This window comes from Myotis nattereri (assembly GCF_964212035.1).
Source record: "Myotis nattereri genome assembly, chromosome: 2".
NCBI lineage: Eukaryota > Metazoa > Chordata > Mammalia > Chiroptera > Vespertilionidae > Myotis > Myotis nattereri.
Window position 1 is genome coordinate 39,183,602 of NC_138076.1, and position 18,329 is coordinate 39,201,930.

The window sequence follows — 18,329 nt, forward strand, 5'->3', positions numbered from 1 at the left end:
TTCTCCTGAGGCCTCTCTCTTGGGCTTGCAGACAGCCACCTCCTGGCTGTGCCCTCCCAGGGCCTGTCCTCTGTGTGCATGCCCCACTGGTGTCTCTCTGTGTGCCCAAGTTTTCCCTTCTTGTAAGGACACCAGTCAGGTTGGGTTAGGCCCACCCGCAGAACCTCATTTTAACTCAGTGACTTTTTTAAAAGACCCGATCCCCAAATACAATCACATGGGGTTTAGGGCTTCAACATAGGACTTTGGAGGGAGAAGTGGGACACAATTCAGCCCTTAACACACACAAATAAACATTATTTTACTTTAAGAAAAGTAATAGATGGTATGAATGAGTGGGTCTAGAAATGGCTCATCTTTATCGAGCACCCTAATAAATGAGTGTGATAGAGTAAGAACAAACACAGGCTTTGGATCCTGGATTCAAATCCAGCCCAGAACCTCGACGCAGTCCCTCAACTCGGAAGGGAGGGTGATAGCAGCTGCCTGTCCGGGATGCTGTGAAGAGGAGAGGCTATATGTGTGCGATGCCAACCCCTTCCCTTGCCTCACGACCTCCTTCAGCACCTTCCCCCTGCTGGTGTTTCTGTTACTGTTATTAGTCATACTTAGTACCCCTAATGGAATAAATTCCTTTAGATCACATCATCTCCTCTGAGATTTCTTTTGGCCCTCAATGTTGTAAGCCTCCAAAAGGAGCTTTTGATGATCAATAAGCACTTTTGATAATTGTCCTCATGACTCTGTGCACTTCTGCTGCCTTGGTCTGAGTTCGGGTTTCCACTCCTTTCTTTGTAATGTATTCTGAGCCCATGTGCTCTTAAGAAAATGCCACAAGTTAGCCACCCTGGTGCCCTCACATTGAGATGCCTCAGAATTTCCGGTAGGTTTGCAGTTGTGAGTCCTGTTTCTTCTAGTCCACTTTACAACCAAATCACCAAAAATTCTCTTTTATAAAAAAATTTGAGGTTAAATTCTTATAACATAAAATCAACCATTTTAGTTCTTCAGAAATTAAAAATAGAAATTACCATATGGTCCAGCAAGTCCACTTCTGAGGAAATATGTAAAGATGGCTAGATAGATGTACAGGGTTGGTCAAAAGTAGGTTCATATGGAAAATAATACAATAATAATAATACAAGAATAAACTGTGTTTCATGCACTCACAACTGCAAACCTACTTTTGCCTCATCATATATATACACACATAGTATGTGTATACATACAGCATATACATATATTCATATACATATATGTATTATATACATACTAGAGGCCTGATGCATGAAATTCATGCAAGGGGCTGGGCGCTCTCAGCCCCGGCTGCCTCGCAGCCCCGCCCACTGGTCGTTCCAGAAGATTGTTCCACTGTCCAATCTAATTAGCATATTAGCTCTTTATTATATAGGATAGCATATCCAAAAATATTGAGAGCAGGACCTCATAGCATTAGTTAACAATAGCTAAAAGATGAAAGCAACCTAAGTGTCCACCAACAGTTGAATGTGGTGTATCTATACAATGGAATGTTTATTCAGCCTTAAAAAGGAAGGGCATTCTGGCAGATGCTACAACATAGGTGGACCTTGAGGGCATTCTGCTCAGTGAAATAAGCCAGTCACAAGAAGACAAATACTATGTGATACCACTTATATGAGGTACTGAGAGAAGTCAAATTCATAGAAACAGGAAGTAGAATGTTGGTCATACTAATGGGGCATGAGTATGTGAGAGAGGAGTGGGAGTCGAGGGTTTGTTTAGCAGTAAAACCAGCCCAGCTCCCTAATTTTTCAATTTTCTCCAGTGAGTTCTTTAGTTAAATATCGTTATGTAGTGGTATCACCTGCTTATTATCTCTCTTTCTTCTACTCTTTTCTTACAAGATGGGGCAAGCCCCTGGCCAAGTCTGTAGAGTTTTAGCTAAAGTTCTGGTGTGGGGAGGTGGGGGGGGGGGGTTGTTTTAGTTTTAAATACCATTACCTTTTGTTTTCATTTAGAAGATATGATAGTTAGCCCTATTCTGAAGAAAGAAGTCTATCAGCTAATGACCAAGTTTTTATCTCTGTTTTCAGGTTCACTACAATGTTGGCAAAAACCTGGCTGATAATGGCAATCAAACAGCTGCCATCAGATATTATAGGGAAGCTGTGAGGTACTGCATGCATCCTGTTTCATTTATATTTATATGTACTAGAGGCATGGTGCACGAAATTTGTGCACCAGGGGAAGGGGGGGGATCCCTCAGCCCGGTCTGCACCCTCTCACATTCTGGGACCCCTTTGGGGATGTCCGACTGCCGGTTTAGGCCCAATCCCGCAGGGGCAGTCGGACATCCCTCTCGCATCTGGGACCACTGGCTCCTAATCGCTCATCTGCCTGACTGCCTGATCACCCCTAACCACTAACCTGCCTGCCTGATTGCCCCTAACCACTTGCCTGCCTGCCTGCCTGATCACCCCTAACCATTCTGCCTGCCTGCCTGATCACCCCTAACTGCTCTCCTGCCTGTCTCATCGCCCCTAACCAACTCTGACTGCCTACCTGATCACCCCTAACTGCCTCTGCTTCGGCCCCTGCTGCAGCAACTTCATATGTCTGGTCTAATTAGTATATTATGCTTTTATTATTATAGATTGTTTTAACTTTTTAGAGTTAAAACTCTGTCCCCTTGCCCTAGCCAGTTTTGCTCAGTGGATAGAGTGTCAGCCTGTGGACTGATGGGTCCCAAGTTCGATTCTAGTCAAGGACACATGCCCGGGTTGCGGGCTCGATCCCCAGTGAGGGCTGTGCAGGAGGCAGCCAATCAATGATTCTCTCTCATCATTGATGTTTCTCTCTCTCTTCCTCTCCCTTCCTCTTTAAAATCAATACAAATATATTAAATTTTTGAAAAAACACCTGTCCCCTTAAAGACACCAACTTTAAGATACCCTTGCCAATTCCTGAGAGCTTAGTGAAGACAACTGAACATTAACAGATGGCTTGTTTTCTCTCTCCACTTTCAGATTAAATCCCAAGTATGTTCATGCCATGAATAATCTTGGAAATATTTTAAAGGAAAGGAATGAGCTACAGGAAGCGGAGGAGCTGCTGTCTTTGGCTGTACAAATACAGTAAGCATTGTTCTTAGAATTCTGCTAGTGGCAAAGAAATGAGCTCCTGCCTTTTGGGGCCTGAGCCTTTCTTTTCCTTGTTTTCCTTTTCAAACTGCTCTTCCAGGCCAGACTTTGCTGCGGCGTGGATGAACTTAGGCATCGTGCAGAACAGCCTGAAACGGTTCGAAGCTGCCGAGCACAGCTATCGGACAGCAATCAGACACAGAAGAAAGTACCCTGACTGTTACTACAACCTCGGGCGTTTGGTAAGTGGCCTGTGACTGCAGGAGAAAAGTTTGTTTTTTTCTTTATTTGTAATAAAATGAGGATACTAATATCCCCCTACTAGCATTCTCCATAAAGTTCTTTCACTTAGTTTTATCTCATTTGAAGGCAGCTATTTGATTTTCTTATATTTAACTTCTAAAGCTCTAATTAGAGAACAATCCAACTTGGATTAGCCAAGCTTAAGAGAGCACAGAGGCAATAGGTCAAACCAAAGAATAAATTAGAATTTTTAAAGTCCCTTGTGCCTTACACTCCTAGGGATAAGGTAACTTCCTGATAAACATTAGTTTCTCTGTTTTAAAATCACAAATAAATACTGAGATTTTAAAAAACATGAACCTATAATGTGATTTCTTTGATTTTTTTATTTTTATTTAATTTATTGGGGTGATATTGATTAATAAAATTATTTAAGTTTCAGGTGTATATTGTGTGTTCACCACCCCAAATCAAGTTTCCTTCCATCCCATTTATGCCCCCCTTACCCTCTTATACCTACTCCACAGCCCCCTCACCCCCCTCACCCTCTGGTAATCACCATATTGTTGTCTGTGTCTGTGGGATTTTTTTTCTTTACTTAATCCCTTCACCTTTTCCACCAAGCCCCCTAACCCCCTTCCCCTCTGACAGCTATCAGTCTGTTATCAGTATCTATGAATCTGTTTCTATTTTGTTAGTTTATTTTGTTCCTTGGATTCCACATATAAGTGAAATCATGATATTTGTCTTTCTTGGACTGGCTTATTTCACTTAGCGTAATGCTCTCCAAGTCCATCCATGCTGCCACAAAAGGTAAGAGTTCCTTCTTTATTTTTTATGGCAGAGTAGTATACCATTGTGTACATGTGCCACAGCATTTTTATCCATTTATTTACAGGGGCACTTACACTGCTTCCAAATCTTGGCTATTGTAAATAATGTTGCAATGAACCCTTATCCTATCTAATAATAGACAAACATGGTAATTAACTGTACTTCCGGCACGCTTCCCATTGGCTAATCAGGACAATATGCAAATTAACTTCCAACCAAGATGGCAGCCGGCAGCCAGGCAGCTGAAGCGAACAGGAGGCTTTCTTGCTCCAGTGATGGAGGAAGCCAAGATTCCCCGCCTGCGGCCGCCCAGCTCTGAGCTGCACTCTAAGCAACTATGTTGCAATTATAGAAGCTAAACAAACCCCAGAGACCTGCTTTCAGACAGCTGGACCTCAGAGCTGGAGCTGCAACAGTGTTTCAATTATAGAAGCCAAACAAACCCAGATACCTGCTTTCAGCAACCGAGGTCTCAGAGCTGGAGCTGAGCCTCAGAGCTAAAGCCAGCTCTCAGTTCCAGTGACAGCCATAGAAGGTAAATAAATCCCAGAATAAAAAAAAAAAGAAGAAAAGGAGAGGTTGGGAATTTCAGTCACCTGCCAGCCTGAAAATGGCCCTCAGCCCCTCACCCAGACTGGCCAGGCACCCATGGGGACCCCCACCCTGAAGGGGATGTGACCAGCTGCAAACAGCCATTATCCCCTCATCCAGGCTGGCCAGGCACCCACGCGGGACCCCCACCCTGATCCGGGACACCCTTCAGGGCAAACCAGCCGGCCCCCACCCGTGCACCAGGCCTCTATCCTATATAGTAAAAGGGTAATGTGCAAACTGACCCTAACAGCAGAACGACTGGGAATGACTGGTCACTATGACACACACTGACCACTAGGGGGTAGACGCTCAATGCAGGAGCTGCCCTCTGGTGGTCAGGGCGCTCTCACATGGGAGGAGCTCTGCTCAGCCACAAGCCAGGCTGATGGCTGCCAGTACAGCGGTGGTGGTGGAGGGAGCCTTTCCCGCCTCCTCAGCAGCACTAAGGATGTCCGACTGCAGCTTAGGCCTACTCCCCACTGGCAAGTAGACATCCCCCGAGGGCTGCCAGGCTGCCAGAAGGATGTCTGATTGCCATCTTAGGCCCAATCCCCCGGGGAGTGGGCCTAAGCCAGCAGGTGGTCATCCCCTGAGGGGTCCCAGACTGCAAGATGGTACAGGCCGGGCTGAGAGACCCCCCCTTCTTCCCCCCGCCCCCAAGTGCACAAATTTTTGTGCACCGGGCCTCTAGTCTATATATGTAAAATTCTAAGCAACTGGCCGACTGGCTGATAGCTATGACACACACTGACTACCAGGGGGCAGACACTCAACGCAGAAGCTGCTGAGCAACAGCAACTTTGCAGAGTGCCCTCTCGCACTTTGGAACCCCTTGGGGGATGCCAGACTGCCGGTTTCGGCCTGATCCCCACAGGCCAGGCCAAGGGACCCCCACCTGCTGAAGGGACCCTGGTCACTCTGCAGACACCCTTCAAGCCCCGGTGCCACCCCAGGCTGGCTGGGGAGGAACCGTGGGAGGTTGGCTCCAGGACATGTCCGGCCAGTCTCGCCCAGTCCCACCAGACACCTTCTAATTAATTTACTTTCAATGTGCACAATTCCGTGCACCGGGCCTCTAGTTTTCATATATTCTTTCTAATTAGTGTTTCTGGTTTCTTTGGATATATTCCCAGAAGTGGAATTGCTGGGTCTTGAGGCAGTTTCATTTTTAAATTTTTGAGGAAACTCCATACTGCTTTCCACAGGGGCTGCACCAACAGTACATGAGGGTCCTCTTTTCTCCCCATCTTTGCCAATACTGGTTGTTTGTTGATTTATTGATGATAGCCATTCTTGATAGGTGTGAGGTGATATCTCACTGTGGTTTTAATTTGCATTTCTCTGATGAGTAATGATGTTGAGCATCTTTTCATATGTCTGTTGTTCTCTCTGGGGAAAGGGGCTGAAAAACAGTAAAACTTCAGCATAATGATGTTAGTAGAGACCAAAAAAATCAATCACATACAAAGCAGGTGGACCCTTGCACAGTTAATTAAGTGAGAATAAGGGCTAGCTGAGGGACTGGCACAAATTGGGTGTTATCTAAATCCTTGCTTTCATGGTTACTGCAGGGGTTACTGTCTCTATGTACTGTGTCTTTTAAACTAGTACTTGCATGACATCATACTTGATTCCATATGAATTCCTTTTTCATTTTTTGGGGGAGGGGGGCTCTTTTTTAATTTTATTTTATGCAAATGATCTAAACCTACAGCCTTCTAGGTTATGCTTTAAAGCCTTAATACTGAAATAGTCTTAGTCCTTACCCCTAGTAGCTGCCTGTCACTGTAATTCCTTGGGTTTGGAAAATACAGGATTTATGCTAAATTTGCCTTCTGTAAGAATTACATCCCAAGAAAGGAAGTTGGAATATAAAACATAGGTTTTTATCATGTGCTCCAGTGCTTGGACTTCATTCCCACATTCGTGTAGAACCGTGGTCGGCAAACCGCAGCTCACGAGCCACATGCGGCTCTTTGGCCCCTTGAGTGTGGCTCTTCCACAAAATACCACATGTGAGCGCGCACATACAGTGTGATTGAAACTTTGTGGCCCATGCGTAGAAGTCGGTATTTTGTGGAAGAGCCGGTATTTGGTGGAAAAGCCACACTCAAGAGGCCAAAGAGCCACATGTGGCTCGCGAGCCGCGGTTTGCTGACCACTGGTGTAGAAGATCATGTATACGATTAAATAGGCTGAGACCTTGTCCTAGCTGGTGTGGTTCAGCTGGTTGGAGCATCGTCCCATACACCAGGAGGTAGCAGGTTTGATTCCAGTTGAGGGCACATACCTAAGTTATGGGTTAGATCCCCAGTCAGGGCATGTGCACAAGGCAACTAATCAATGTATCTCTCTCACATTAATGTTTCCCTCTCGCTCTCTCTCCCTTCCTCCCTCTCTGAAAATCAGTGGTAATAAAATAATTTAAATAGACTGAGACCTTCATTGCTCTCTGAGTATATTGCTTACTAATTATGCTACATGAAATGATCTTCCTCTTCCTTCTGCCAGCTGTTCTTGCTTATTTAAAGGTTTTGCTCTCCATGTTTAATTATCCAGCCTTTGCCTGCTTGACAGCTTAAGAGCATTAAGAGCTTAATCTTTAACAGCTCAACCAGCACATTTATATACTGGCAAATAAAATGAACAAAATAACTTAAAAGTTTCTTTTTAAAAAATCCTCCTTAAAAGCAAAAAAAATGGAATGGGGCTATATCAAACTAAAAAGCTTCTGCACAGCAAAAGAAACTGACAAAACAAAGAGACAGCCAACCAGATGGGAGATGATATTTGCAAGCAGTAGCTTCGACAAAGGTTTAATCTCCATAAAGAACTCATAAAACTCAACACCAAGTAACAAACAACCCAATCAAAAAGTGGGAAGAGAACCTGGAAATACACCTTTTCCAAGGAGACACACAAATAGCCAATAGATATATGAAAAGATGTTCAACCTCAATGGCAATTAGGGAAGTGCAAATCAAAACTACAATGATATACCACCTCACACCCGTTAGAGCAGCCATTATCAACAAGACAAGCAATTACAAGCGTTGGAGAGGTTGTGGGAAAAAAGGAACCTTCATTCACTGCTGGTGGGAATGTAGATTGGTACAACCACTATGGAAAGCAGTCTGGCGATTCCTCAAAAAATTAAGAATAGAGCTACTATACAACCCAGTAATCCCTTTGCTGGGATTACTCAAAAACCTCAAAATCATGTACTCACAAAGCTATATATACCCCTGTGTTCATTGCAACATTATTCATGGTGGCCAAGACATGGAAACAACCAAAGTGTCCTGTAATAGAGGACTGGATAAAGAAGAATTGGTAAATATATATACAATGGAATACTACTCAGCCATAAGAAAGGATGAAGTAGCACCATTTGCAACAACATGGATGGACCTTGAGAACATTATGCTAAGTGACATAAATCAGTCAGAAAAAGCTAAGAACTGTATAATTTCACTCGTATGTGGGATATAAAACTGAAACTTGTGAACACAAATAGCAGTGTGGTGATTGCCAGAGGGAAGGGGCCGGAGAGAGAAGGGAATCCTAATATATGATGAGAGGAGAAGATTTGACTTTGGGTAGCGGGCACATGGTGCAGTATACAGATCTTATAACATAGAATCCCACACCTGAAACCTATATGATCATGTTGACCAATGTCACCCCAATAAATTTAAATAGATATTTTAAAAATCCTTTTCAGTCACCGTTTAGTAACAGGAGACAGAAATGTATTTTGATTCTGGATCCAGATAAGAAAAGAATTTGGCAAGAGCTGGATTATTTGGGACATATTACTGATAATGGAGACTATAACAATTGTGACTGAAGATATTTACTAGAGACAAGTCATTATGCGGGGACTATTGTATCACGCAGGATCCATTCAGGAAAACAGAAACCGTTGCAAGTATTTAACTAGGGAAGATTTAATATAGGGAATCAGTTAGACCAGTGGTCAGCAAACTCATTAGTCAACAGAGCCAAATATCGATTGAAATTTCTTTTGAGAGCCAAATTTTTTAATCTTAAACTATATAGGTAGGTACATTGTTATTAACTTAATTAGGGTACTCCTAAGCTGGCCTTTGCTAAAAACGTCCTCAATCTGATTGAGGTATGTTCGCTGAGGTCGACCCCTTCCAACTCTCCCATCCACACTCGTCTTGTATACTTGTTTCGTCTCTCTCCTTTCTGAAAACCGACTTCTGCACATGGGCCATGAAGTTTCAATCACACTGTGCGTGCGCGCCCGCACGTGGTATTTTGTGGAAGAGCCACACTCAAGGGGCCAAAGAGCCGCATGTGGCTTGTGAGCCGTAACTTGCCGACCACTGAGTTAGACAATTGTTAAAAGGCCAGAAGAACAAAAATGCAAAGGTGATATTAACTCAGAGAGTCAAGGAAAACAAACGGAAGGAAGTGGTGCCACCAGAAGATAAGAGCTCAGAGAAGGGGCCACCACCTCAGGAGCTACCACAGCCTCAAGAGCTGAGGTCATTAAGGCAGAACCACTGCTTCCTGCCTTGGCACTATGGAGAAAAGGACATAAGCACTTCAGAGATGCTGCCAAGAAATAGAAAGGAGTGAGAGGAGAGGGAAAGGTCAACTCCCCTCTTCCAACCAGCTGATGGTCACCTGTGGCTCCTATTGGCAGAATCTTGCCAAGGAGCGAAGGACCCTGGGAAATGTAGTATGGAGAGTATAGAAGGACAGGCATAGATCTAATAGGTATATAACATGTGCATTACATATCCACTTTCTGGATGCATAGTTCTTGCTAAATTACCATTTGTCTCTGCTTTCCTTAAAGCGCTTGTTCACTTTGTATAGAAGCTATAAGAAGGATGAAGGTCAACACAAAATAAAAGTAAATTTCAGTCTGTTATTTAATAAATAGTAATAATCTACACTAATAAAAGAGAAAGATGCAAATTGACCATAACTTCGTGACACTCACCAGCCAATTAGGCATGCGTATGCAAATTAACCCAACAAAGATGGGTTAATTTGCATACACTGGTGCTGAGCAGCCAGGGGCAGGGTGGGACGCAGGCGTTCTGCACCGCCCCTAGCCACTCCAGGCCTCTGGGCAGTGTGGGAAGGCGGAAAGGCAGCTCCAGGCCAGAACGAAGGCAGGAAGGCGGCTCCGGGCTGGAGCGAAGGCGGTGCTGGCAGCCAGGGGAAGAAAGGTCCATTCTTACACGACTCTTCGTGCATCGGGCCTCTAGTAATAGTAATCAATAGCACAATATGTGAGGAATTGTATTGTTGCTTAAATGAAGTTATACTGGTTTTCCTGGGTTTGTTAGAAAGAATGTCCCCACAGATTTTGTCTGCCCAAATGCATGTCACTTGCTGGAGAGAATTGACCGAGAAATCAATGGGAACATCAAATATAGAGAAACAATTATATGTTGGTATAATTAGTAGTCTAAATTATTTTAAGGTTTTGAACTTTTCATATCATTTCCTTATTTAAGGGATAAGATTCAGAAACTTGAGTTTCCAAGTCTCATGAGAAATTCTGACAACATCTTTAGCAAATGGGTATTTGTAAATGTTTTCATAATTTATTATATCTTTTTTGCATAATATGCCACCTGTTTGTGGTCTGGGTCACAGAGCAAGGCAAAATGTTTCTGTTTTCTAAGGAAAAGACAGACCTGACAGTCAGTAAGAAAATAGCCTTAAACCTTGATAAACTGTAATCATTCGTACTCTTTGCAGAGTTAAAGGAACCATGTTCATTCAGATGAGATGTGCATTTGAACTGAGTTCAAGAGGGCAAGAGGGTCACCTGCTAAAAAAGCCATCACTTTCTCCCTTGGCGCCCTTTTGGTAACTATGCAAATTGAGAGCCAGCCATTTTGCCTTCTGTTACCAATGTTAGACAGCACTGCCTGTCAACAGAAAGCAAGAGGTAATCCTCTCCTTTCCAAAGGAGGCCAGCAGGCTTCAAAGGCCCAGGAGTTCTACACCACCACTTACGATTTCCCAGGGAGTTTATAGGTCTGATCTACTCGTAGTTTCTGATGAAGCTTAGATGTAGGCCGGAAGAGGCACACGGTGAATGTGACAAATTTAGCTTGTACTCACATTAAGTATTTTGTTTACCCTTAACTAACAACTTACCAAAGATGGACTATGTGAAGTCTTCCTAGAAAAGGACTAAGGATTAGGTGTTTAACTTCTCTCTCATCCCTAGCCTGCAATATGATTTGACACCTGGAGTCACTAAGTTATGGGTTCCAGTTAAGATGTTGTAGGCTTGGGAGCTAGACCACCTGGTTCTAACCCGGCCCTACTATTTCTAGATCTATAACTTTGGGTATGTTACTGACTCTGTGCCTCGGTTGCTTCATATGTAAAATGGCCACAGATATCTCCTTCATTGGGATTTTTTTGAGTATTAAATAAATTGATATGGAAAATTAGAGGAACTCAATCAGTCCAGGTTAGCTTTTATTTGATTTGGGGTTTAGTTTTAGTTATGTCTTAGAGAGATGAAGAAAAATACTGGAAAGTTTGTTTTTCCAACTCATGCTTTATTTTCAGTATGCAGATCTGAATCGTCATGTGGATGCGTTGAACGCATGGAGAAATGCCACTGTACTGAAGCCAGAGCACAGCCTGGCTTGGAACAACATGATCATACTTCTTGATAACACAGGTACAGAAAGGTGAATTACATAAGTCAGGCGAGTCGTTTCATGGGGCAGTACCACTGAGTAATTAGGAAATGTAGATTATTGCGGAGGGTTTTGCTAGTGTGTGCTAGAGTTGTTGTTTTTAAAAATTATGATGGGATTTAATATTTTGCATTACAAAATGTCTATTCTTCTAGAAAATGGAGCTTCCTTTGATATATTAGAATATAAATGTCTGGGGAAATGATACTTCGCTTAAAATTGGTGTTGAGTCATGAAGGAAAATGTGTGCTAACCTCTCATTTCTCTGAAGCCTGTTCTCTAGCAGCGCCCAGCAGCTAGGACGCTGGCGGTAACCAGAGTGAGCGGGAATGCTCTGGGCCTGTGCAATGGGCGGTGCTGGTCCATGCTCTAGAGCTCATGGGCTCTTCTCAAAGCAGATGCCCTCAAACCTACACTCAGAGATTCTTATTTTAGATATAATGCTAATAACAGCCTTGGTGATCTAGTTCCTTAGCCCTTGGCAGACTTGATCCACTAGGAGACACTCTGCTCCTCTAGTTTTAAAAATTCAAGCATCTCGTAAGAAATGGTAGTTTTCATTTGGCAGAAACTAAAGCCAGTGAGTAGGCCATCTAATCCATGTGGATAAGAGATACTCACTTGTTTCTAATGAAGGCATAGAACATGTCCTTCAGTATGATACCTATTCCGTTATTGAAGTGTTCCTGTGATGTTTTTATTCGCAGACTTGTTTTCTCTGATTTGGGTATAATTGGTATCCGGGAGAAAATTAAAATTAGGTTTCATACAAAATTTAATCAAAAGCTGTTTCTGGCCCTAACCGGTTTGGATCAGTGGATAGAGCGTCGGCCTGCGGACTGAAGGGTCCCAGGTTCGATTCCGGTCAAAGGCATGTACCTTGGTTGCGGGCACATCCCCAGTAGGGGGTGTGCAGAAGGCAGCTGATCGAGTTTCTCTCTCATCGATGTTTCTAACTCTCTATCCCTCTCCCTTCCTCTCTGTAAAAAAATCAAATATATATATTTTTTTAAAAAGCTGTTTCTGTATTATGTCAGAATGGCACTGGGCTGCATTGGCTTTGCAACTGATAGGATCGTGTGTGTGTGTGTGTGTGTGTGTGTGTGTGTGTGTGTGTATTACACATTTACATTGCTTTAAGTAGTTTATTCATAATCATTGTGCCTAATGTACATAAACCCTGTTAGAGAGAGACCAACATACTAGTACGTGTTTTTCCTTTTTCACTCTCAGGTAATTTAGCCCAAGCTGAAGCAGTTGGAAGAGAGGCGCTGGAATTAATACCTAACGATCACTCTCTGATGTTCTCGTTGGCAAACGTGCTGGGAAAGTCCCAGAAATACAAGGTGTGTAAACTGCAGGCCGTGATTTCTTGCAATTAATGCCAGCATCTGAAAGAAACCATAAATGTTACTTCTGCCCAGTTAAATTCGGAATTAGACCAAAACAGGGGTAGCAGTACACCAGTGTGGCTTGGTCAATTTGCTTCTTGGAGAAGTTGCCCAAAAAAAGGATTTGCAGGGCCAAACTCTGTGTTCTTTGTCATCAGAATTCACTACCATTGCTCAAATGTGGGTGGGGAGGAGAAGCCCCCAAGAAGAGGTGCATCCTAGCAGATGCCCCAGCCCCGCCCTGGCGAGAAGCTATGAGTCAGCCGCTTGCAGTGGGGCTGGAGCTCTGGGTTTAGATGTGGGTGACGTCTTCCACACTAAAGGAATAACGGCCCATGGAGCATGCAGGACTAGTTCTTGATGCTTCCAATTGTTTCCTCATCGAGAGTTAAGTTATAGGTAATCTGCAAGGCCCTAGAAATTCCTGACCAATGGAAAAACCCAAGATATTTTATCCGGGCTCTAACTGGGTCGGCCAGGAGTAGACTGTGAATCCGAAAAGGTGTGTTGAAGAGGACTCAGTGTTGCTAATACTGGTGATCTCAAGCTTTAATTCTACCAGAATCACCAAGGGAGAGTGTTACAATGCAGATGTCCACCGTCCTCTCCACGAGAAAGACTTTGTCGGTTGCGTAAGGTCAGGGGATATGCAGTGTTAACCGGCATCCTCAGTATCTGACACAGATGTTACAGAACACACTTTTAGAAGCAGTGCTTTAGTTCATTCATGAGGGAAAATTTTTCTTTTAAAATTGTGGGCCACATCTGATTCTAATCGCACTAGGCATAAAGGTAGTGATTAATTCATACTTGTCCTGTTATTTACTTCTCCTGTTCTGCTCATTAGGTATCATTGCCAGTATAATTTCCTATAACAATAGTAATGTATTTCTTGCATTTCTCTCATTTTTGAATATCAGGTGGTTTAATAGCTTCAGTATACATTTTAGCATGTCTAGATTTTACTCCAGAGATGACTTTTTGAAGGGTTAAGTTTTATTTTTTACGGATCTACTTGTGTAGGGGTGGGGGTGCAGAAAGGAGGTGAGGTGTGTGGGTTTCCCTTCTAACGACCTTTCCAGCCATCCGGTTAGCCTGGGGCATGTTGGGGGTGTCCAGGGACCACCTGCAGCGAGTCTTCATGATTCAGCTTATGTAATCATTGTATTGATTTTTCTATCATCCCATAGCCTATGAACTAGAATTTATATTCAGGTGACAGAACCCGGGGTTCATTTCGCTTCCAGTTCACTTTGTTCTTTTTTCCTAGATAAAGTAGAAAATACTCCGTATAAGCGGAATAGACATGCGTTTCTCATTCTCTACACATTTTGCACCCTAATTGGCTAGGCCAGGGCACTGAACCTAAGGTGAGGAAACAGAAGATGAAATCTGAACTAAGGGGCTTCCTACGAACTCTTTAGGAGCTGCCCAGAGGAGGGATGCGGTGGCACACTATGAGCCGTGGGTCAGCCACCACGCCCTGGCTTCATATATTTTTTAAATTCAAGATTTGGAATTTTAAACCACTGTTTAGGGTTTTCTCCCATAGCAGTGACACCTGTGGCTATTGGTCAGCCATTGTGGCCTGTTCCTGCAGAGCCCGGGCGGGCGGCCCTGGAGAGGAGGCCGAGGGGGGGCTCGTGGAGTACCCTGAGCCTGGCCTCCAGCTCCGCACGGTCCCCGCCAGGACAGATGTCTGCTGCTCATGCAGCTCCCTTTCCACTAAGCATTTGCTGTTTTAGATTCTCATGAACTTTTGATGACTCTGTAGTGAGCCTGGAGCCTTTTTGAGGTCAGAGCCGTCAGTCCTATTTTCCCATCTCCTTTGCTGTCCAGTGTGCTATGGGGCATTTATTAAGTGCCCCCGTAGTAATTGTGAAATGGCTGAATGCATCTCACATTTGGCTCTGAAACATTTAAGCTCCCAGAATCTCTTTTGAGACTTCGATGTGCAGAGCGAGTGTTCTCATTATTATACCCCTGTGATTACGGGACATCTGTTTATGCAAGCAGCCCTTTTTACCTAACAGCAGTCACTTCACCAATCCGTAGTTTACTCATCTGTGATCGGAAAAATGGTGATAGGAAAAAATGCACAAGAAGGTAATTTATAACTATTGAATGGTATATATATATATATATACGTATATATATATATATATATAATTTATATATTGCATATATATATAATAATTTTAGTTCAATGATTATTAAATGAAATTCTAAGGATAATTAAAGCCAATTAGAATTGATATTACTTATTGCCATTTCATTTCCAATTTATGGCTAATGTGGTACAGCAAAAATATAAGAATAATGTTTTAGTGCTTAAAATACGGACTCTCGATCTAATTCCTCTTTCTATATTGCCTGTTCCACTGACGTTGGAGTTTAAAAGCAGATTATGTTTATAGAGCAGTTTCCTCAATTCCAGACGTTTATGCCGCATCTTCATGAATTTCTTTGGCCACATCTACCTATTACTTGTTTCATTATTTACTTAATTAGTTCTATTTAAATTTTTAACACAGATAAATGTATTAAAGTGGAAACATAGTATTGCTGTAAATATAAGGTAACTGGAAATAAAATAATTTTTCTAAATCTCAGGTAGCTACTATTGCTGGCCAAGGCTCTGATCCTGAGGTTGGCCTTCTTTTAGCTTCAAAGGGAGAATAGCTGACATTGAGGCTATGGCCCCCAAATCACCACAAAACAGAGACTTTTGTGTGGGATGAACGGGAAGAAAGGAAGGCAAATTAGAGGGAACTGCTCACTTCCTATGTGACTTGTGGTTTCAACTTAACTCTGGACTGCCTACATCACGGCCCTGGTTGGAGCAGGCTCCAGGATGTCCCTTGTGAAACTCTGTCCGTGGTTTAAGGATGCTGCCCTGCCAGCCAGTGTGGCCGAGCTGACCTCTGACTGCCCCGTCCTCTCCACCGAGACATAAAGACCCTCGCTTGTCCCTTCGTAAGGCCTTTCTCTGTCTCACATGTTGCACTGAACCTTTGTTAAGTACATCTTGTCTAATGCACTTCAGAAAATAATATTCTTTTCCCTTCTGTGGATGAAAAAATATCCCTGATTTAAAATGTGAGTTTATTTATTCCTTGGCATAAATCAGCATGTTACCTGGGTCTCTAAGCATCCACACACTTCCACAGAATATCATTTTATAAACAGTTCCTTGCTCTCCGGAACAGGGCATTAAAAGGCCTGATCTAAAAGATGAGCATTTCATGGGCTTTGAATGCCCACAGACTTCTGTAATCTAAAGAGGCCTCCGGCCCAACCCTGCCTCCCAGGGCGCACATACAGTCCCAGAGGCCAGTGAAGCCTCCTTTTAAGGTTGCCCCAGTGCTCTCTGAGAGGGAGGGTGCCTAGCCCACACTCACCGTGCCCCCCAAACCTGCTCTTCCTCCCAACACCTCCCTCGTTTTCCTATTTTCCCATTCCTTCCCACCCAGCCTCCTCATCACCCCCCAGGGTTCAGGCCCTGCCTAGCCAAGAGCAGCAGCCCCTAATGGGGCGTAAGCCGTGAGACCCTCCCTGTGCACAGCACCCTGAACATCCCCAGACCTGACTTCACTCCACGCCATCTTGAATGATGCCCACACTGACGGGCATTTGAGAAATTAGTTAATCAAGCAATGGATCCGGCACCCTCTGAGAACTCCTGACTTGACTTTTATCTCTGTCAGCTTTCTCTCGTTAGCACATTGGGCATGTCGAGGAGCATTTTAAAGTAGATTTAGATTCCCTGACTTTCTTATTTCTCAGGTTTTAGGTTTTAAATGGAAATATTTGAAAATCAACAGAAACAGCACTGCTACTTAGAAACTACTACAAATCTATACAATTCATTTGATTTTTTTTTTTTTTTTTTTTTTTTGTCTGTGTTCATAAAGAGCGGGAAAATCTTAGGCTTCCTTGAAGGAGTTTCAGCTTTTAAACCCTGGAATGTGGGCGCTGTGTCTGAGCTGAGCTCTGAGAGTGATGTTTGCTGGCATCCGTGTGCTGTTATGTTGAGTCTTTATTTGTCCCCCTTGGACGACATTTCTAAAGTACACGCGTTCTTCTGCCACTTCTGTCGAAAAGATGGTGGTTTCAGAGATGTTTGCCCAGCTTCCCAGCCTGTTCCTCAGGAGTGCCACAGGCCATCATGGAGCAAGGGCACTAGGCTTCTTACACTTTATGAAGTGCTAGGACCTGCAGTGGGAAGCCCACCTGGGAAAACCCGCCCAGGGCGCAGATAGAAGGAGCAGACCTGTCCCCAAAACACAACTTCATTGAAGCCCAGTGTTTGGCACTGATGAGAGCGCTGGGCCCTTTGGGAACAGGAGGTAGGTGGCGGGAATAGCTGTCCCCGGCAGGCATCAGTGGGAACCATCAGGCATCTTTATTTCTCCACATTTGGGTAGAAAGGGACCGGCCAGCCATGGCCAGTGATGATCAGGGAAGCAAACACGCGGCCGTGCTGCTTATGACCCCATTGGAAGTGAGTTCTACATGAGGGAAATGCAAATCGGTAGAAAAATCAGTTCACGCACATCAGGGGCATTTGGTCATGGTCATGTTCAATAGGCAATGGCTTAGGTGACAGGCGGCTGACTCTCCCTCATTCTCTCTGCTCATTTTTTCCAGCTGAAGAGGCTGCTTCTGGGTTGTGAGCTGTTGGGGGAGATAAAAGAGCCCCAACTCCTACCTTGAATACCCTGGAAATGAGTTCCTTGATGCTGACTGAAAATGACACTTTAAAAAAAGAAAATGACACTTTCATAGGTGACTTCAACAGTCCAGCCCTTTTCAGTCTTTTGACCTTCCCTCGCCCTCCACTGCACCCTGAGCCGCCACCTGCCTGAAGTCACAGAATTCCAGCCACTTCATTAAGGCAGGTGGCAGAGGTCATTAGCATATTCATTTTCTCTCTTCAGCCACCATCGCTTTCCATTGCTCCCACTCCACTAACGATGGCCCTGTCCCCTCTGCCCTGTCACACGCTTCCCCGATGGCCCTTCCGAGCCTCTTCTCAACAGGGGGTGGCTGTGCTGGGCTTCCCGGTGTCTCTGGAAGAGGGATGAAGTGGTACCAAAACAGCACATTCAGGGTTCGAAAACCACAGGCAATGAAACCATGCATTGGTTTTGTATTGTGTGCATGACCTTTTTATGTATTTCATTTTTTAGGAATCTGAAGCATTATTCCTCAAAGCAATTAAAGCTCATCCAAATACCGCAAGTTACCATGGCAATTTGGGTAAGGAAATTTTTCAATTTGAATCATAGTGAAAGTCTATGTAATTTTGATGAAATGGGTGTATTTCTGTAAAACTGATATTGGGAGAGTAGTTTTTTTCAAACATAGCCTGTATCATCCTTTCATAATGTGTGTGGGCTTTGTTTTTGTTTTTTAAAGAAATCATTATA

The 18,329-nt window shown here is 43.7% G+C and overlaps 1 protein-coding gene across 2 annotated transcripts in view; it reads left to right on the plus strand.

The window, feature by feature from the left end:
* Positions 1–18,329, plus strand: part of TMTC4 (transmembrane O-mannosyltransferase targeting cadherins 4) — a 58,937-nt gene that overhangs the window by 37,890 nt on the left and 2,718 nt on the right. For both annotated transcript variants that reach the window (XM_081084893.1, XM_081084894.1), the window contains exons 12-17: positions 2,076–2,155; positions 3,009–3,116; positions 3,223–3,364; positions 11,373–11,487; positions 12,740–12,852; positions 18,090–18,159. In XM_081084893.1, coding sequence (XP_080941019.1) covers positions 2,076–2,155; positions 3,009–3,116; positions 3,223–3,364; positions 11,373–11,487; positions 12,740–12,852; positions 18,090–18,159 — 628 coding nt within the window. The remainder of the gene's footprint in view (positions 1–2,075; positions 2,156–3,008; positions 3,117–3,222; positions 3,365–11,372; positions 11,488–12,739; positions 12,853–18,089; positions 18,160–18,329) is intronic.